The sequence below is a fragment of the Salmo salar genome, chromosome 04 (assembly GCF_965601325.2).
Source record: "Salmo salar chromosome 04, fSalSal1, whole genome shotgun sequence".
NCBI lineage: Eukaryota > Metazoa > Chordata > Actinopteri > Salmoniformes > Salmonidae > Salmo > Salmo salar.
In genome coordinates this window covers 92,296,607-92,316,368 of record NC_138294.1, presented here as the reverse complement: position 1 = coordinate 92,316,368, position 19,762 = coordinate 92,296,607, and the positions used below count along the sequence as shown (strand labels likewise).

The 19,762-nt window shown below is 43.2% G+C and overlaps 1 protein-coding gene across 1 annotated transcript in view; it reads right to left on the bottom strand.

Annotated features, from left to right (window-relative positions):
- Positions 1-4,680: 4,680 nt before the first annotated feature.
- kl (klotho) overlaps positions 4,681-19,762 on the bottom strand; it is a 102,820-nt gene continuing 87,738 nt past the window's right edge. The window contains exons 11-15 of the mRNA XM_082974818.1: positions 19,743-19,762; positions 18,667-18,777; positions 15,872-15,986; positions 14,202-14,328; positions 4,681-6,766 (exon numbers count right to left, since the gene is read on the bottom strand). The exon at positions 19,743-19,762 is cut by the window's right edge and continues 168 nt beyond it. Coding sequence (XP_082830944.1) covers positions 6,393-6,766; positions 14,202-14,328; positions 15,872-15,986; positions 18,667-18,777; positions 19,743-19,762 — 747 coding nt within the window. The 3' untranslated portion in view covers positions 4,681-6,392. The remainder of the gene's footprint in view (positions 6,767-14,201; positions 14,329-15,871; positions 15,987-18,666; positions 18,778-19,742) is intronic.

Below are 19,762 nucleotides of genomic sequence, written 5' to 3'. Positions count from 1 at the left end.
CCACTCTGGAGGCAGGGTAGCCTAGTGGTTAGAGTGTAGGGGGGGTAGGTAGCCTAGTGGTTAGAGTGTAGGGGGGGCAGGTAGCCTAGTGGTTAGAGTGTAGGGGGGGGGGGGTAGGTAGCCTAGTGGTTAGAGTGTAGGGGGGGCAGGTAGCCTAGTGGTTAGAGTGTAGGGGTGGCAGGTAGTCTAGTGGTTAGAGTGTAGGGGGGGCAGGTAGCCTAGTGGTTAGAGTGGAGGGGTGGCAGGTAGCCTAGTGGTTAGAGTGTAGGGGGGGCAGGTAGACTAGTGGTTAGTGTAGGGGGGGCAGGTAGCCTAGTGCTTAGAGTGTAGTGGGGTAGGTAGCCTAGTGGTTAGAGTGTAGGGGGGTAGGTAGCCTAGTGGTTAGAGTGTAGGGGGGGCGGCAGGTAGCCTAGTGGTTAGAGTGTAGGGGGGGTAGGTAGCCTAGTGGTTAGAGTGTAGGGCGGCAGGTAGCCTAGAGGTTAGAGTGTAGGGGGGCAGGTAGCCTAGTGGTTAGAGTGTAGGGGGTCAGGTAGCCGAGTGGTTAGATTGTTGGACTAGTAACCGGAAGGTTGCTAGATCGAATCCCCGAGCTGACAAGGTAAAAATCTGTCATTCTGCCTCTTGAGCAAGGCAGTTAACCCACTGTTCCCCGGGCGCTGAAGACATGGACGTCGATTAAGGCAGCCCCCCCCACCTCTCTGATTCAGAGGGGTTGGGGTAAATGCGGAAGATACATTTCAGTTGAATACATTCAGTTGGACAACTGACTAGGTTTTCCCCCTTCACCATTAACATCACACAGGACTCACTGGAACTGGACCGGAGGTACCTTGTTAATGAGATCACCAGGACTCACGGGAACTGGACCGGAGGTACCTTGTTAATGAGATCACCAGGACTCACGGGAACTGGACCGGAGGTACCGTGTTAATGAGATCACCAGGACTCACTGGAACTGGACCGGAGGTACCGTGTTAATGAGATCACCAGGACTCACGGGAACTGGACCGGAGGTACCGTGTTAATGAGATCACCAGGACTCACGGGAACTGGACCGGAGGTACCGTGTTAATGAGATCACCAGGACTCACGGGAACTGGACCGGAGGTACCGTGTTAATGAGATCACCAGGACTCACGGGAACTGGACCGGAGGTACCGTGTTAATGAGATCACCAGGACTCACGGGAACTGGACCGGAGGTACCGTGTTAATGAGATTATCAGAAACGACCTCTCGTGCATCTCTGTCCACAGTCATGCGTAGCAACACTTTCATTTTTACAACGTCTGCATGGACTTGGACTACAGAATACAGGAAGCTCCGCCAAAAAACACAACTGAGGGGAACGGAAACAGTATCCTTAAGATCAAAATCTAATGTGTGTCTTTTCAGAAGATTTTGTCAATGTACAGAAATTGACGATGCAATGATATATGGCTGACCTCTCAGAAACAATACAGGCATACTATGTAGCCTGCCCCCCCCTTACAGCCGTAACCCCAGGAAGTACAACTTCATTTTTACTTCTGGCTGCAGATATTGTAAGTGGTAGAGTGCTTCAGATTGTTTTGTGTATCTGTTTTTTTTACAATGAGATGATTTCAACCAACGAAAGTGCTTTTGACTGGAAACAGGGAAAACTTAACTCAATTCGAGGGTCATTTAAAAACAATTTTTTTTTATTTTTTTTTATTAATGATAAGATTTAAAGGGCGACTGCAACAACAACATCAAAGACCAACCAATCAGAGCCCTGCAGTGTGATCAAACTACTGAAACACCTGAACAAGCTCACCATTCCAGATGGAATACTGTACAAGGACAAGAGAGACGTGAACAAAAAGCTCTTCCAATAAGTTGTACCTGATTCTCTGAAGCGGCAAGTTCTCCATGGACTCCGTGATACAGCTGGTCACCAAGGGGCGCTCTAGAACACTATCCTTAGCAAGACGACGATTATTTCAGACTGGGATTGGAGGGTGACATTGTGAATCATGTGAACTGCCATCAATGCATTGTTGGAAAGACTCCAGAGCCCACTTATCCAGGTGATGAACTGACCCAGTGACCTCGGTGCCGTAGCGATTTTAACAAAGATAGTGATGACTCGTCCTGAAACTCGTCCGAAGACTCGTCCTGAAACTGCACTCAATTTTTTATTTTATTATTTTTGACCTAGCCAGTTGGGTTGTGTGAATAACCCAACATGTTGGGATTACCCAAAACATGGGTTAATTTAACCATCAATTGGGTTGACCCAGTAGCTGGGTCCTTTTTCATTTTCAGGTTTCAGGGATGTGCATAGGCTCTTGAGGAACTCATACACTGGTGTAAGCCTCATTAATGCTATAAAAGTGCCCTATCTTAACTTGAGATAACTATACAACATAACAGATAAACAGGACAAGACATCTACTCCCACGGGTGGCCAAAAAATATCTGTATGAAAGCCTAAGCCCCTATTTAGCCACGCCTCCAGTCTTCTGATCTGCCCCACTGGGTCATATCTCAATAACCCAGCATGAATAACCCAGCATCCATAACCCAGTATCAATAACCCTGCATCAATAACCCAGCACCAATAACCCAGCATCAATAACCCAGCATCCATAACCCAGCATCAATAACCCAGCATCAATAACCCAGCATCAATAACCCACCATCAATAACCCAGCATCAAGCATCAATAACCCAGCATCAATAACCCAGCATCAATAACCCAGCATCCATAACCCAGCATCAATAACCCAGCATCAATAACCCAGCACCAATAACCCAGCATCAATAACCCAGCATCAATAACCCAGCATCAATAACCCAGCATCAATAACCCAGCATCAATAACCCAGCACCAATAACCCAGCATCAATAACCCAGCACCAATAACCCAGCACCAATAACCCAGCATCAATAACCCAGCATCAATAACCCAGCATCAATAACCCAGCATCCATCACCCAGCATCAATAACCCAGCATCAAGCATCAATAACCCAGTACCAATAACCCAGTACCAATAACCCAGTACCAATAACCCAGCATCAATAACCCAGCGTCAATAACCCAGCATCAATAACCCAGCATCAATAACCCAGTATCCCAGCAGTGACCCAATGCCTGCAACCCAGCGTTATACTCCGCCTGAAAAACACCCATAATCAACTTCTATGGTGACAATAAAGCCCTTATTTGCTGTATACTTTGTAAGTATTAGAATTAGGCCAAGGCAGTTCAAAGCAGATAGCGTGGCGAACTTGTTCCAATGTCTTTTGGAGGTGATGACAGAATGTTCAACTTTTGCATTGACATTTGCTGTAGGCTATCTGATAGAAAAGGTTTCTGAAGATATTGCAAATTGATGTGGACCTGTAAACAGACCGTTTTGAATTTAATAGGACCTAATCTGTTTTGCCATTGGCTTTTCCTCGAACATAATATAGGCCTATTGTCACGCCCTGACCTTAGAGAGTCTGTTTTATTCTCTATTTTGGTTAGGTCAGGGTGTGACTTGGGTGGGCATATCTATGTTTCTATTTCTTTGTTGGCCTAGTATGGTTCCCAATCAGAGGCAGCTGTTTATCGTTGTCTCTGATTGGGGATCATACTTAGGCAGCCCTTTTTCCCCACATGTGTTTGTGGGTAATTATTTATTTTCTGTGAGTGTTTGTGTGTACGCCACAGTTGCGTCATGTTACGTTTGATTTCTGTTTACCTGGGTTTTTTTGTGAAAGGTTTCACTTCCATTAAAGGATGTGGAATTACATGCACGTTGCGCCTTGGCTCATTTATGACAGGGAGTCGTGAAGACAGTGATCGTGACACTGCACACAAATTCTCAAACATTGTCCATACGTAGCTGTAGCCACTGGCTACTTGTCTGCTTTGCAGAGCAACGCTTCAACCACTAAACTGTCTATTGGTATTTATTTATTTATTACGATAATACTTTCTTCTTTTTTTTTTAAAAGAGGCAATATATAAACTCGACATTTATGTTGAAATTGAGAATAAACTCACAGTTTATATTTCAATATTTTAATAAAGTAGAGGCGTTTGGTTAACTCCATGTCTCTCTGGTTCCCTGTTGCTGTGGAAACTGGACTTTAGGATTTCCTTGTTACTAATGCTAATTCTCTTTTAGCACAAAATTAACATATTATTATTATTATTATTATATAATATATTATTATGACCTGGAAGAGGTTGGGCCACAGATTATTTTGAGTGGGAGGAACCGCTCGGTTTAGGTATTTCATCCATGTGCCCACATACAGTACATAGGTAGAGACAGGTGTTTGTCAGTTTTGGAATAAATCCCTTTTTTTGTTGACAGTGTGCTGGTCTCCATCTCCCAGTAGTTCCATCTATGTATTCTTCAAAATATGTACAAACTGGGTAAGCATTTCCGTCAGTGCCCTCCCAGGTTCCATTTCACGTATTTGGTCCTTGGAGTCCTTGGAGTACCAGTAGCATCCATTTTGAGAAACACTGATTGTGTCACTTTTCAAGTTCAGTTAATATATTTTGAATACTAAAATCGATCATTGTAATTTATTTTATGTTGTAGACATGAGATTACATTTTCAAAACACTGTATTTATTTTTTATTATTAGAATTTAGGAATTATTACAAAATTGTTTATCCACTATATGATCACAATAACCTTTTTTTTTAAATATATATATATATATATATATATATATATATAGACATTTAGGGTGCATTTGTAAATTCATTCTGGCTATCTACTCCAATTTCAGTGCACCCTCGTCTGTATGCCAGAGCTCAGAATAACTGATTCATTTACAAACAGGAAACATCCGTTCAATATGGCCGGTGTCAGTAAATGTCCGTAAAAAATTTAAACGATTAAATGTACATTTACATTGTTGCCAGCAGCTACAGTTAGTCACTAACGTTCTAAATAACATGAGGTCTCTCATTTGTGTCTGGAAGTAATTAGCCAATCAGCTTGACTGCCGTTGTGAGGTACAAACGGCACAGAGTTTACTCCGACAAAAATTAAATGCAATTTACGAACACACCCTTAGATTGTCTTTTCTTAGTATAATATTAAACAGAAGATCTATGAAGAATTGTTAGTTGGAGTACCGTTAAATATCCATATTCATCTATACTGTGTCCCTTCATTGCATTTTGGCAATAAATGAATGATCTATCCACCACTCCTTCATGTGCTGATTTGGGAGATATGACTGAGAGGTCAAGCGGGCTCTGGTTAAAAGTAGTGAATCTTAAGGCCTGGATGATACCAGTATCACAATATATTTTCCAAAAAATATAAAAATAAATGTAAACATGAAGCAGTCCAAACAATTTGTTCCTTTAAAAACCGACTGTTTTGTTAAATTAATAAATGTGCCTCTGGATAACATGCTAGTTAGCTAAGTTAAATCAGCTTCATGTTTTGTTTCCTTGCCAAGTTACTAATGACGATACTGGTATCGTCCCAGTCCTATAGAGCACAATATAGGGAATAGGGTGCCATTTGGGACAAATCCTTTACCTACTTCACAACAGGCCCTGTGGTAGTAAAAGTATTGGTCAAAGAGGACTAAGAGTTATTGGTCATGGGGAGACTTGCTTTCACTAGACAGTTTTTTGGTTTGTTTTGTTTTGCCTAGTAAACATCAAGGTACAATAGGTTATCTGGTACAGTGTGACTTAGTAATAACACACAGTTTAATACAAAGGGAGAGAATATATTAATTTAAGAGTCCGTATGAAAAAATTATCTACGCGAGATCATTCGTTATGATACCACATCAAAACAAGTTACAGATTTATCTCAATTGTTTTTAAGACAATACAATTATCTTCAGACTGAAATACATGAAACAAACACCTGCTGGTCGAGTTTCATAAAACGACGTGGAAATAAACCTGACATACAGTTCTATGAACACAAAGACACACCACATCAACTAAATCATTGATATGTTCTCGACACAGTGTCGTAACTGTCTAAATGACTAGCAGGTATGTGGCCCACATGGGTCTATATCAATAGGAGGTAGTGGAGGGGGGAGGGGGGCGTGCTACAATAAACCCTTGGCCCTAGCCCACGACTTTGTTTTCACAGATCTCAAGGAATTGGATAGGTGTCAGAATTGTAGGGATGACATGGTGGGATATTCTGACATATTACTTCGACCTTTTTTCCTGATTCCTTCAGATCAGCAGACATTGAAGGGTTAAGGTCACGTGACTCGAACCTGGAGGACTACCTTTAACTTACGCTTCATAAATAAACTTAATCATCACCACGTGATCCCAAATGGCACCCTATTCCCTACATAGTTCACTACTTTTGACCAGAGCCCTATGGCACTCTGTTCCCTATAGAGTACACTACTTTTGACCAGGGCCCTATATTTTAGAGAATATGGTGCCATTTGTGTCTCGGCCTCTGTCTATGTGTCTCTTGGCAGCGTAGTATATAATCAGCCCAAGGGTGACCAGGACCGCTGACCCCACCAGAGACAGGAACCCCACCACAGGCCTCTTGGTCAGGACCAGACACCCCGGGCAGGGTAGAGGCTGACTGGGGCACTGCAGGGCCGAGGTAGGGGTCCCTTGGAGAGGGAAGCCGTTGTGACGGATAATGTTCTGGTACTGGGACAGAGAGGCCTTGAGGATTTCCTCATCCTGGACATGGCCGTACAGACCGAAGCCTGGGTCTCTCTGGTCGTTCAGGGAGTAGGCGAAGTAACCCTTCAGATTCACCCCGTCTAGGATGTAAGCTGGCAGGAGAGAGTGGAGAGAGAAGCAAAGTTTCATTACAATTGTAAGACCTATCCGTTCCGGTTAACAAAATCCGAAGTTACCCTTTTAGCCCACGGTAAAATACGTGTTTTAAACACTTTCCCGGTTCAGCATGCATCAACAAAATGAATCTGAAGCTCTGCTTGTTCAACAAACCAAAAAAATCGGATCAATTCTTATTTTTTTGGGTGTGGGGGGGGGGTGGGGGGGGGGGGAATGAAACTGTGATTGACATGTTCTCTTATGGTTATGAAGTCCAGAAAAACAAAACAATCGGATAACAAAAGCGCAAACAACGGGTGCGGTCAAAAAACTGTTTGTCCGCCGTAACTAGTGTTTACCATGCCCATATTGCCAACCCTCTATATGACACAGGGAAAGGGTGCCTGGTGCATATTGCTAATTCAACACATAACAATAAATAATTCAAGTCCATCATTCCTTTCTTTCATAATACATTCATAATCACATGATCAATAATCACATTGATCAATAATAACATATTTCATAATGATATATTGGCTATATTTAAATGTAAATACTTGGATGGCTCACAACTTCCTCCAGTTAAGTCAAAACAAGACAAGAGGTACTTATTGTTGGAGCCAAAGAACAGAGAGAGAATCTAGCCGCAGAGAATCTAGCCGCACATTTTAATTCACAGGCAATAAAGATAAAACACCAGGTAAAAAAAAACCATCTAGGTGTTATTTTAGATTAGGAACTAAATTTAGAATCACACATTAGGAATGTGACCAAAATAGCTTTTTACCCACCTGAGGAACATTGCCCAGGTGTGGCCGTTTCTCTCTCAGGCTGGTACAGAGAGACTCATCCATGCTTTTATTACAAGCAGGCTTGACTACTGTAATGCTCTCCTGTCTGGTCTATCCAAGAAAGCCATTGGTCAACTGCAAAACATACAGAATGCTGCAGCACAGGTACTGACCATGACCAGACGGAGAGAACACATTACACTGGTTTTGAGGTCTCTGCACCGGCTGCCTGTGAGTTTTAGAATTAATTTTGAAGATTCTTCTATTGGTTTTTAAATCAATCCATCATTGTTCACCGCAATACATATCATACATGCTTTTAAGTTATGTACCCAGTAGGTCCCTCATGTTCTCTGGCCTTATAACTATCCTAAAGCCCAGGACCAAGAGGCATGGAGAGACAGCCTTTAGTTACTCTACCCCCAGCCTGGGACCAAGAGGCATGGAGAGACAGCCTTTAGTTACTATACCCCCAGCCTGGGACCAAGAGGCATGGAGAGACAGCCTTTAGTTACTATACCCCCAGCCTGGGACCAAGAGGCATGGAGAGACAGCCTTTAGTTACTATACCCCCAGCCTGGGACCAAGAGGCATGGAGAGACAGCCTTTAGTTACTATACCCCCAGCCTGGGACCAAGAGGCATGGAGAGACAGCCTTTAGTTACTATACCCCCAGCCTGGGACCAAGAGGCATGGAGAGACAGCCTTTAGTTACTATACCCCCAGCCTGGGACCAAGAGGCATGGAGAGACAGCCTTTAGTTATTATGCCCCCAGCCTGGGACCAAGAGGCATGGAGAGACAGCCTTTAGTTACTATACCCCCAGCCTGGGACCAAGAGGCATGGAGAGACAGCCTTTAGTTACTATACCCCCAGCCTGGGACCAAGAGGCATGGAGAGACAGCCTTTAGTTACTATACCCCCAGCCTGGGACCAAGAGACATGGAGAGACAGCCTTTAGTTACTCTACCCCCAGCCTGGGACCAAGAGGCATGGAGAGACAGCCTTTAGTTACTATGCCCCCAGCCTGGGACCAAGAGACATGGAGAGACAGCCTTTAGTTACTATACCCCCAGCCTGGGACCAAGAGGCATGGAGAGACAGCCTTTAGTTACTATACCCCCAGCCTGGGACCAAGAGGCATGGAGAGACAGCCTTTAGTTACTATACCCCCAGCCTGGGACCAAGAGGCATGGAGAGACAGCCTTTAGTTACTATACCCCCAGCCTGGGACCAAGAGGCATGGAGAGACAGCCTTTAGTTACTATACCCCCAGCCTGGGACCAAGAGGCATGGAGAGACAGCCTTTAGTTACTATACCCCCAGCCTGGGACCAAGAGACATGGAGATGGAGAGACAGCCTTTAGTTACTATACCCCCAGCCTGGGACCAAGAGGCATGGAGAGACAGCCTTTAGTTACTATACCCCCAGCCTGGGACCAAGAGGCATGGAGAGACAGCCTTTAGTTACTATACCCCCAGCCTGGGACCAAGAGGCATGGAGAGACAGCCTTTAGTTACTATACCCCCAGCCTGGGACCAAGAGACATGGAGAGACAGCCTTTAGTTACTATACCCCCAGCCTGGGACCAAGAGGCATGGAGAGACAGCCTTTAGTTACTATACCCCCAGCCTGGGACCAAGAGGCATGGAGAGACAGCCTTTAGTTACTATACCCCCAGCCTGGGACCAAGAGGCATGGAGAGACAGCCTTTAGTTACTATACCCCCAGCCTGGGACCAAGAGGCATGGAGAGACAGCCTTTAGTTACTATACCCCCAGCCTGGGACCAAGAGGCATGGAGAGACAGCCTTTAGTTACTATACCCCCAGCCTGGGACCAAGAGGCATGGAGAGACAGCCTTTAGTTACTATACCCCCAGCCTGGGACCAAGAGGCATGGAGAGACAGCCTTTAGTTACTATACCCCCAGCCTGGGACCAAGAGACATGGAGAGACAGCCTTTAGTTACTATACCCCCAGCCTGGGACCAAGAGGCATGGAGAGACAGCCTTTAGTTACTATACCCCCAGCCTGGGACCAAGAGGCATGGAGAGACAGCCTTTAGTTACTATACCCCCAGCCTGGGACCAAGAGGCATGGAGAGACAGTCTTTAGTTACTATACCCCCAGCCTGGGACCAAGAGGCATGGAGAGACAGCCTTTAGTTACTATACCCCCAGCCTGGGACCAAGAGGCATGGAGAGACAGCCTTTAGTTACTATACCCCCAGCCTGGGACCAAGAGGCATGGAGAGACAGCCTTTAGTTACTATACCCCCAGCCTGGGACCAAGAGGCATGGAGAGACAGCCTTTAGTTACTATACCCCCAGCCTGGGACCAAGAGGCATGGAGAGACAGCCTTTAGTTACTATACCCCCAGCCTGGGACCAAGAGGCATGGAGAGACAGCCTTTAGTTACTATACCCCCAGCCTGGGACCAAGAGGCATGGAGAGACAGCCTTTAGTTACTATACCCCCAGCCTGGGACCAAGAGGCATGGAGAGACAGCCTTTAGTTACTATACCCCCAGCCTGGGACCAAGAGGCATGGAGAGACAGCCTTTAGTTACTATACCACCAGCCTGGGACCAAGAGGCATGGAGAGACAGCCTTTAGTTACTATACCCCCAGCCTGGGACCAAGAGGCATGGAGAGACAGCCTTTAGTTACTATACCCCCAGCCTGGGACCAAGAGGCATGGAGAGACAGCCTTTAGTTACTATACCCCCAGCCTGGGACCAAGAGGCATGGAGAGACAGCCTTTAGTTACTATACCCCCAGCCTGGGACCAAGAGGCATGGAGAGACAGCCTTTAGTTACTATACCCCCAGCCTGGGACCAAGAGACATGGAGAGACAGCCTTTAGTTACTATACCCCCAGCCTGGGACCAAGAGGCATGGAGAGACAGCCTTTAGTTACTATACCCCCAGCCTGGGACCAAGATGCATGGAGAGACAGCCTTTAGTTACTATACCCCCAGCCTGGGACCAAGAGACATGGAGAGACAGCCTTTAGTTACTATACCCCCAGCCTGGGACCAAGAGGCATGGAGAGACAGCCTTTAGTTACTATACCCCCAGCCTGGGACCAAGAGGCATGGAGAGACAGCCTTTAGTTACTATACCCCCAGCCTGGGACCAAGAGGCATGGAGAGACAGCCTTTAGTTACTATACCCCCAGCCTGGGACCAAGAGACATGGAGAGACAGCCTTTAGTTACTATACCCCCAGCCTGGGACCAAGAGGCATGGAGAGACAGCCTTTAGTTACTATACCCCCAGCCTGGGACCAAGATGCATGGAGAGACAGCCTTTAGTTACTATACCCCCAGCCTGGGACCAAGAGACATGGAGAGACAGCCTTTAGTTACTATACCCCCAGCCTGGGACCAAGAGGCATGGAGAGACAGCCTTTAGTTACTATACCCCCAGCCTGGGACCAAGAGGCATGGAGAGACAGCCTTTAGTTACTATACCCCCAGCCTGGGACCAAGAGGCATGGAGAGACAGCCTTTAGTTACTATACCACCAGCCTGGGACCAAGAGGCATGGAGAGACAGCCTTTAGTTACTATACCCCCAGCCTGGGACCAAGAGGCATGGAGAGACAGCCTTTAGTTACTATACCCCCAGCCTGGGACCAAGAGGCATGGAGAGACAGCCTTTAGTTACTATACCCCCAGCCTGGGACCAAGAGGCATGGAGAGACAGCCTTTAGTTACTATACCCCCAGCCTGGGACCAAGAGGCATGGAGAGACAGCCTTTAGTTACTATACCCCCAGCCTGGGACCAAGAGGCATGGAGAGACAGCATTTAGTTACTATGCCAGAGAACCTGCCAGAGAACCTGATGGGGGCTGAAACTGTGGACATATTTAAAATAGATCTTAAAACATATTTTTAGCTTTGCTTTTCCTCTGGGTGCTTTTTAGTCGTTCAGTTTGTAATTTGTTTGTCTTTTATCTTATGTTTATTGTGTAGTAAATATCTCAGCTTTTATTTTCATTGTTTCAATTATTTTTTTTCTTCTCTCCTGTAAAGCACATTACGTAGCATATTAAGTTTGATTTGATGCCGCACCCCCCTTGGGACTTATTGCTTAAATAAATATAGCACAAATAAAGAAATTACAAATTTGTCTCCAACAAGAGTATTATAATGTTTTTAACACTTAAATTCTAATGTAAAGTACATGTTAGAATCTAGTCTGAAGGTCACGATGTTTCTCTGAGACAAAAAAAAGAAAGTGTTTGAAGGTTCTCTATTGCCATCTACTGGAATAGAATAATATGGAGAATGACAAAGATGCAGCACATGTAACACAAAGACAAGTGTGAGTGTAGTGTGAGTGTAGTGTGTGTGTGTGTGTCTGTGTGTGTGTGTGTGTGTGTGTGTGTGTGTGTGTGTCTGTGTGTGTGTGTGTGTGTGTGTGAGTGTAGTGTGTGTGGTGTGTGTGTGTGTGTGTGTGTGTGTGTGTGTGTCTGTGTGTGTGTGTGTGTGTGTGTGTGTGTGTGTGTCTGTGTCTGTGTGTGTGTGTGTGTGTGTGTGTGTGTGTGTCTGTGTGTTCAGTCAGCTGGTCGTTGTCCTCTAGGGTCAGTGAGCGGTATGTTTGTCTAATGATTAAACTCAAAGTACCGAAATAACATTCTCGAACTGGAGGTACACAAAGTGAAATGAAAGGCAGACAAACTTTGGTAACATTTGACTTAAATACGTCATAAGGTCTACTGTATATAACGGTAACATTTAACTACATCAACACGTCCTACTGTATATAACGGTAACATTTAACTACATCAATACTTCCTGCTGTATATAACGGTAACATTTAACTACATCAATACTTCCTGCTGTATATAACGGTAACATTTAACTACATCAATACTTCCTGCTGTATATAACGGTAACATTTAACTACATCAATACTTCCTGCTGTATATAACGGTAACATTTAACTACATCAATACTTCCTGCTGTATATAACGGTAACATTTAACTACATCAATACTTCCTGCTGTATATAACGGTAACATTTAACTAAATACTTCCTACTGTATATAACGGTAACATTATAATCAATACCATAACAGGTGTCATGTAACTGGTCAGAGTCATACTGTGCTGGTCTGTTCTGTCTAACTGGTCAGAGTCATACTGTGCTGGTCTGTTCTGTCTAACTGGTCAGAGTCATACTGTGCTGGTCTGTTCTGTCTAACTGGTCAGAGTCATACTGTGCTGGTCTGTTCTGTCTAACTGGTCAGAGTCATACTGTGCTGGTCTGTTCTGTCTAACTGGTCAGAGTCATACTGTGCTGGTCTGTTCTGTCTAACTGGTCAGAGTCATACTGTGCTGGTCTCACTGGGCAAACCAACGTCTCTAACCATTAGACCAAGAGGAAATTCCGTCTGGGGCCGAGTGGGACTCTGACTAAATTGGGGGCATTGTGTGTGTGTGTGTGTGTTTAATCCTGCACTATATTTTATTTGAACCTTTATTTAACTAGGAAAGTCAGTTAAGAACAAATTCTCATTTACAATGTCAGCCTACCCTGGCCAAATCTGGACGATGCGGGGCCAGTTGTGCGCCGTCCTATGGGACTCCCAATCACGGCCGGATGTGATTCAGCCTGGATTCGAACCAGGGACTGTAGTGACGCCTCTTGCACTGAGATGCAGTGCCTTAGACCACTGCACCACTCATATTACAGACCCTCCCTTTAAGTTGGGGGCGTTGAGTGTGTGTTTAATCCTCTGTTATATTACAGACCCTCCCTTTAAGTTGGGGCGTTGTGTTTAATCCTCTGCTATATTACAGACCCTCCCTTTAAGTTGGGGCGTTGTGTTTAATCCTCTGTTATATTACAGACCCTCCCTTTAAATTGGGGCCATTGTGTTTGTGTTTAATCCTCTGCTATATTACAGACCCTCCCTTTAAGTTGGGGGCATTGTGTGTGTGTTTAATCCTCTGCTATATTACAGACCCTCCCTTTAAGTTGGGGCCATTGTGTGTGTGTTTAATCCTCTGCTATATTACAGACCCTCCCTTTAAGTTGGGGCGTTGTGTTTAATCTGCTATATTACAGACCCTCCCTTTAAGTTGGGGCGTTGTGTTTAATCTGCTATATTACAGACCCTCCCTTTAAGTTGGGGCCATTGTGTTTGTGTTTAATCCTCTGTTATATTACAGACCCTCCCTTTAAGTTGGGGCGTTGTGTTTAATCTGCTATATTACAGACCCTCCCTTTAAATTGGGGCCATTGTGTTTGTGTTTAATCCTCTGTTATATTACAGACCCTCCCTTTATTCAGAGGCTCATTGAAGTAGCTCTGGACTCACCTCTCATCAGGGCCATTGCACGTGTGCATGTGTGTGTGTGTGCATTTGTGTGTCTGTGTGTGTGTGTGTGTGTGTGTGTGTGCATTTGTGTGTGTGTGTGTGTGCGTTTGTGTGTCTGTGTGTGTGTGTGTGTGCATTTGTGTGTGTGTGTGTGTGTGCGTTTGTGTGTCTGTGTGTGTGTGTGTGTTTGTGTGTGCGTTTGTTTGTTTGTGTGTGTGCGTGCGTGCGTGCGTGCGTGCGTGCGTGCGTGCGTGCATGTGTGTGTGTGTGTGTGTGTGTGTGTGTGTGTGTGTCCAGACCAACCTTTGAGAGCTTCGTTGATGTAGCTGTACAGGTAGTAGACTCTCAGACTGTCGTCGAAGCGGGCCGGGTCTTCCTGCACCCCATTGGCTACCACATAGACTGCCACGCCCCTGTAGCGCTCCTCCACCTGTAAAAATGGAGGTGGAGAGTTATCAATATATCAGTGCACCAGTCAGTCAATCATTCGATCAATCAACCAATCAATGAACCAGTCAATCAACCAGTCATTCTGTCTGTCTGTCTGTATGTCTTTCTTTCTACGTCCATCGGTCTCTCTCTCTCTCTGGGTAAATAAATCTCTCTCTCTCTCTCTCTGGGTAAATAAATCTCTCTCTCTCTCTGGGTAAATAAATCTCTCTCTCTCTCTCTGGGTAAATAAATCTCTCTCTCTCTGGGTAAATAAATCTCTCTCTCTCTCTGGGTAAATAAATCTCTCTCTCTCTCTGGGTAAATAAATCTCTCTCTCTCTCTGGGTAAATACACTCTCTCTCTCTCTGGGTAAATAAATCTCTCTCTCTCTCTGGGTAAATAAATCTCTCTCTCTCTGGGTAAATAAATCTCTCTCTCTCTCTGGGTAAATAAATCTCTCTCTCTCTCTCTGGGTAAATAAATCTCTCTCTCTCTCTCTAGGTAAATACATCTCTCTCTCTCTCTGGGTAAATAAATCTCTCTCTCTCTCTGGGTAAATACATCTCTCTCTCTGGGTAAAAAAATATCTCTCTCTCTGGGTAAATCAATCTCTCTCTCTCTCTCTCTGGGTAAATACACCTCTCTCTCTCTCTCTCTGGGTAAATAAATCTCTCTCTCTCTCTGGGTAAATAAATCTCTCTCTCTCTCTGGGTAAATAAATCTCTCTCTCTCTGGGTAAAAAAATCTCTCTCTCTCTGGGTAAATAAATCTCTCTCTCTCTCTCTCTGGGTAAATACACTCTCTCTCTCTCTCTGAGTAAATAAATCTCTCTCTCTCTGGGTAAATAAATCTCTCTCTCTCTCTGGGCAAATAAATCTCTCTCTCTCTCTCTGGGTAAATAAATCTCTCTCTCTGTGTGTAAATAAATCTCTCTCTCTGGGTAAATAAATCTCTCTCTCTCTCTGGGTAAATACATCTCTCTCTCTCTCTGGGTAAATAAATCTCTCTCTCTCTCTCTGGGTAAATAAATCTCTCTCTCTCTCTCTGGGTAAATAAATCTCTCTCTCTCTCTGGGTAAATAAATCTCTCTCTCTCTGGGTAAATAAATCTCTCTCTCTCTGGGTAAATAAATCTCTCTCTCTCTGGGTAAATAAATCTCTCTCTCTCTGGGTAAATAAATCTCTCTCTCTCTCTGGGCAAATAAATCTATCTCTCTCTCTCTCTGTGTAAATAAATCTCTCTCTCTCTCTGGGTAAATAAATCTCTCTCTCTCTCTGGGTAAATAAATCTCTCTCTCTCTCTGGGTAAATAAATCTCTCTCTCTCTGGGTAAATAAATCTCTCTCTCTCTGGGTAAATAAATCTCTCTCTCTCTGGGTAAATAAATCTCTCTCTCTCTCTGGGCAAATAAATCTATCTCTCTCTCTCTCTGTGTAAATAAATCTCTCTCTCTCTCTGGGTAAATAAATCTCTCTCTCTCTCTGGGTAAATAAATCTCTCTCTCTCTCTCTCTCTCTCTGGGTCAATAAAGTGCCACCTCACCCAGTTGAGGGCCTTCCTGAGGCCCCAGGGCACTACGGGGGCGTTGGGCCGAGGGGACATGATCCAGGTGATGTCTCCCATGTACTGCACCCCCAACCTGGAGGGCAGTTTGTTTCTGTGGAGACAGAGCAGAGCTTACTGTAAGATGTGGTCATAGCAATAGTAGCATCAGTGATGCTCCCAGCGTTCACCCAGAAGGCACCAGTGAAGGTACTACTTGAGGCAGTCCATCTTGATCCGGTTTTACGCACCAATCGTTGAGTCCATCCTCACCTCCTCCATCGCCGTCTGGTTTGGGTCTGTGTTTACCCCAGAGAGGGTCATCGGCTGCCACCTGCCCTCCATCAAGGTCCTACACAACTCATCTACGACCCCTCCCACCCAGGTCACCCACTCCTCCAAAATTCACCTCAGTAGTAGTAACAGTAGTAACAGTGGTAGTAGCAGTAGCAGTAGTAGTAGTAGTAGTAGTAGTAACAGTAGTAATAGCTGTAGTAGTAATAGTAGTAGCAGTAGTAACAGTAGTAGTAGCAACAGTAGTAACAGTAGTAACAGTAGTAGTAGCAACAGTAGTAACAGTAGTAACAGTAGTAGTGGTAGTAGTAGTAGTAGTAGTAACAGTAGTAAGAGTAGTAGTGATAGTAATAGTAGTAATAACTGTAGTAGTGGTAGTAGTAGCAGTAGTAACAGTAGTAGTAGCAACAGTAGTAACAGTAGTAACAGTAGTAACAGTGGTAGTAGCAGTAGCAGTAGCAGTAGTAGTAGTAGTAGTAACAGTAGTAATAGCTGTAGTAGTAATAGTAGTAGCAGTAGTAACAGTAGTAGTAGCAACAGTAGTAACAGTAGTAACAGTAGTAGTGGTAGTAGTAGTAGTAGTAGTAACAGTAGTAAGAGTAGTAGTGATAGTAATAGTAGTAATAACTGTAGTAGTGGTAGTAGCAATAGTAGTAGCAGTAGTAGTAATAGTAGTAGTAACAGTAATAGTAGCAGCAGTAGTAGTAGCTATAGTAGTGGTAGTAGTTGTTGTAGTAGTAATAGTAGTAGTAGTAGTAAGAGTAGTACTAGTAGTAATAGTAGTAGTAACAGTAGTAGTATTAGTAGTAATAGTAGTAGTAACAGTAGTAGTATTAGTAGTACTAGTAGTAGTAGTAGTAACAGTAGTAGTATTAGTAGTAATAGTAGTAGTAGTAGTAGTAACAGTAGTAACAGTAGTAATAGTAGTAGTAACAGTTTTAGTAGTAGCAGTAGTAGTAGTAGTAGTAGTAGTAGTAGTAGTAGCAGTAGTAGTAGTAGTAGCAGTAGTAGTAGTAGTAGTAGTAGTAGTAGTAGCTATAGTAGTGGTAGTAGCAGTAGTAATAGTAGTATTTGTAGTAGTAACAGTAGTAATAGTAGTAGTAACAGTAGTAGTAGCAGTAGTAGTAATATTAGTAGTAGTTGTAGTAGTAACAGTAGTAATAGTAGTAATAACTGTAGTAGTGGTAGTAGCAGTAGTAGTAGCAGTAGTAGTAATAGTAGTAGTAGTAACAGTAGTAATAGTAATAGTAACAGTAATAGTAGCAGCAGTAGTAGTAGCTATAGTAGTGGTAGTAGTTGTAGTAGTAACAGTAGTAATAGTAGTAGTAATAGTAGTAGTAGTAACAGTAGTAATAGTAATAGTAACAGTAATAGTAGCAGCAGTAGTAGTAGTAGTAGCAGTAGTAGTAGTAGTAGTAGTAGTAGTAGTAGCTATAGTAGTGGTAGTAGCAGTAGTAATAGTAGTATTTGTAGTAGTAACAGTAGTAATAGTAGTAGTAACAGTAGTAGTAGCAGTAGTAGTAATATTAGTAGTAGTTGTAGTAGTAACAGTAGTAATAGTAGTAATAACTGTAGTAGTGGTAGTAGCAGTAGTAGTAGCAGTAGTAGTAATAGTAGTAGTAGTAACAGTAGTAATAGTAATAGTAACAGTAATAGTAGCAGCAGTAGTAGTAGCTATAGTAGTGGTAGTAGTTGTAGTAGTAACAGTAGTAATAGTAGTAGTAGTAGTAACAGTAGTAACAGTAGTAGCAGTAGTAATAGTAGTAGTAGTAGTAGTAGTAACAGTAGTAACAGTAGTAACAGTAGTAGCAGTAGTAATAGTAGTAGTAGTAGTAGTAACAGTAGTAATAGAAGTAGTAGTAGTAACAGTAGTAACAGTAGTAGTAGTAATAGTAGTAATAGTAGTAGTAGTAGTAGTAACAGTAGTAATAGAAGTAGTAGTAGTAACAGTAGTAACAGTAGTAGTAGTAATAGTAGTAACAGTAGTAGCAGTAGTAATAGTAATAGTAGTAATAGAAGTAGTAGTAGTAACAGTAGTAACAGTAGTAATAGTAGTAGTAGTAGTAACAGTAGTAACAGTAGTAATAGTAGTAGTAGTAGTAACAGTAGTAATAGTAGTAGTGGTAGTAACAGTAGTAACAGTAGTAATAGTAGTAGTAGTAGTAACAGTAGTAATAGTAGTAGTAGTAGTAACAGTAGTAACAGTAGTAGCAGTAGTAATAGTAGTAGTAGTAGTAGTAACAGTAGTAATAGAAGTAGTAGTAGTAACAGTAGTAACAGTAGTAGTAGTAATAGTAGTAATAGTAGTAGTAATAGTAGCAGCAGTGGTAACAGTAGTAGCAGTAGTAGTAACAGTAGTAATAGTAGTAGTAGTAGTAGCAGTAGTAATAGTAGTAGTAGTAGTAGCAGTAGTAATAGTAGTAGTAGTAGTAGCAGTAGTAATAGTAGTAGTTGTTGTAGTAGCTATAGTTTAGTAGTAAGAAAAGTCGTATTAGTCTTACTCTTCAATGGTGGGGGTCACTAGCTGAGTGCTGAAATGACTGATGGCGAAGAAGTCGTACGTCCCCCTCACAAGCTGTCTGTCCTCATCACTGAACAACGGCAGGTGGTAACTATGGAAACAACAACATCACTATTTTACTTGACAGATCAGTATGTACTTGAGCTGAGGCCAGGATTCAATCCCTCTGGACCTGACAATGTAGCTTTTAAAACCTCGCAAGGACCCGCCCGTTTTTTCAATTTTCACCTTAAATGACATACCCAAATCTGACTGCCTGTAGCTCAGGCCCTGAAGCAAGGATATGTATATTTTTAGTGCAATTTGAAAGGAAACACTTTGAAGTTTGTGGAAATGTGAAATGAATGTAGGAGAATATAACACAATAGATCTGGTAAAAGATAATACAAAGAAAAAAACATGCGTTTTTTTTGTATTTTTTTTGTACCATCATCTTTGAAATGCAAGATAAAGGCCATAATGAATTATTCTTGCCCAGGTGCAATTTAGACGTTGGCCACTAGATGGCGGCAGAGTATGTGCAAAGTTTTAGACTGATCCAATGAACTATTGCATTTCTATTCAAAATGTTGTATCAAGACTGCCCAAATGTGCCTACTTGGTTTATCCATAAATTTTCAAGTTCATAACTGTGCACTCTCCTCAAACAATAGCATGGTATTCTTTCACTGTAATAGCTACTGTAAATCAGACAGTGCAGTTAGCTTAACAAGAATTTAAGCTTTCTGCTCATATCAGATATGTCTATGTCCTGGGAATTGTTTTTGTGTCTTACAATCTCATGCTAATCACATTAGCCTACGTTAGCTCAACCGTCCCGAGGACGGGACACCGATCCTGTACAGGCATTTTCTCCGGCGATCGCAGGAGATTGCATAAACGCTGCAGATGTCGACTCAATCAGGCTGTTTACGCAGATCGGATTGAATCCTGGCCTAACTCTTTTTGTCATCCATGCGTTTTTTTGTCTTTGTTCGACCTAATTAAAAAATGGGACCATAGATTTTTGAACTTTGAACTCTACTTGCAAACTAAATAAAGAGAGCTCCTGCTTACTGGAACAGGTCCAGGGAGTG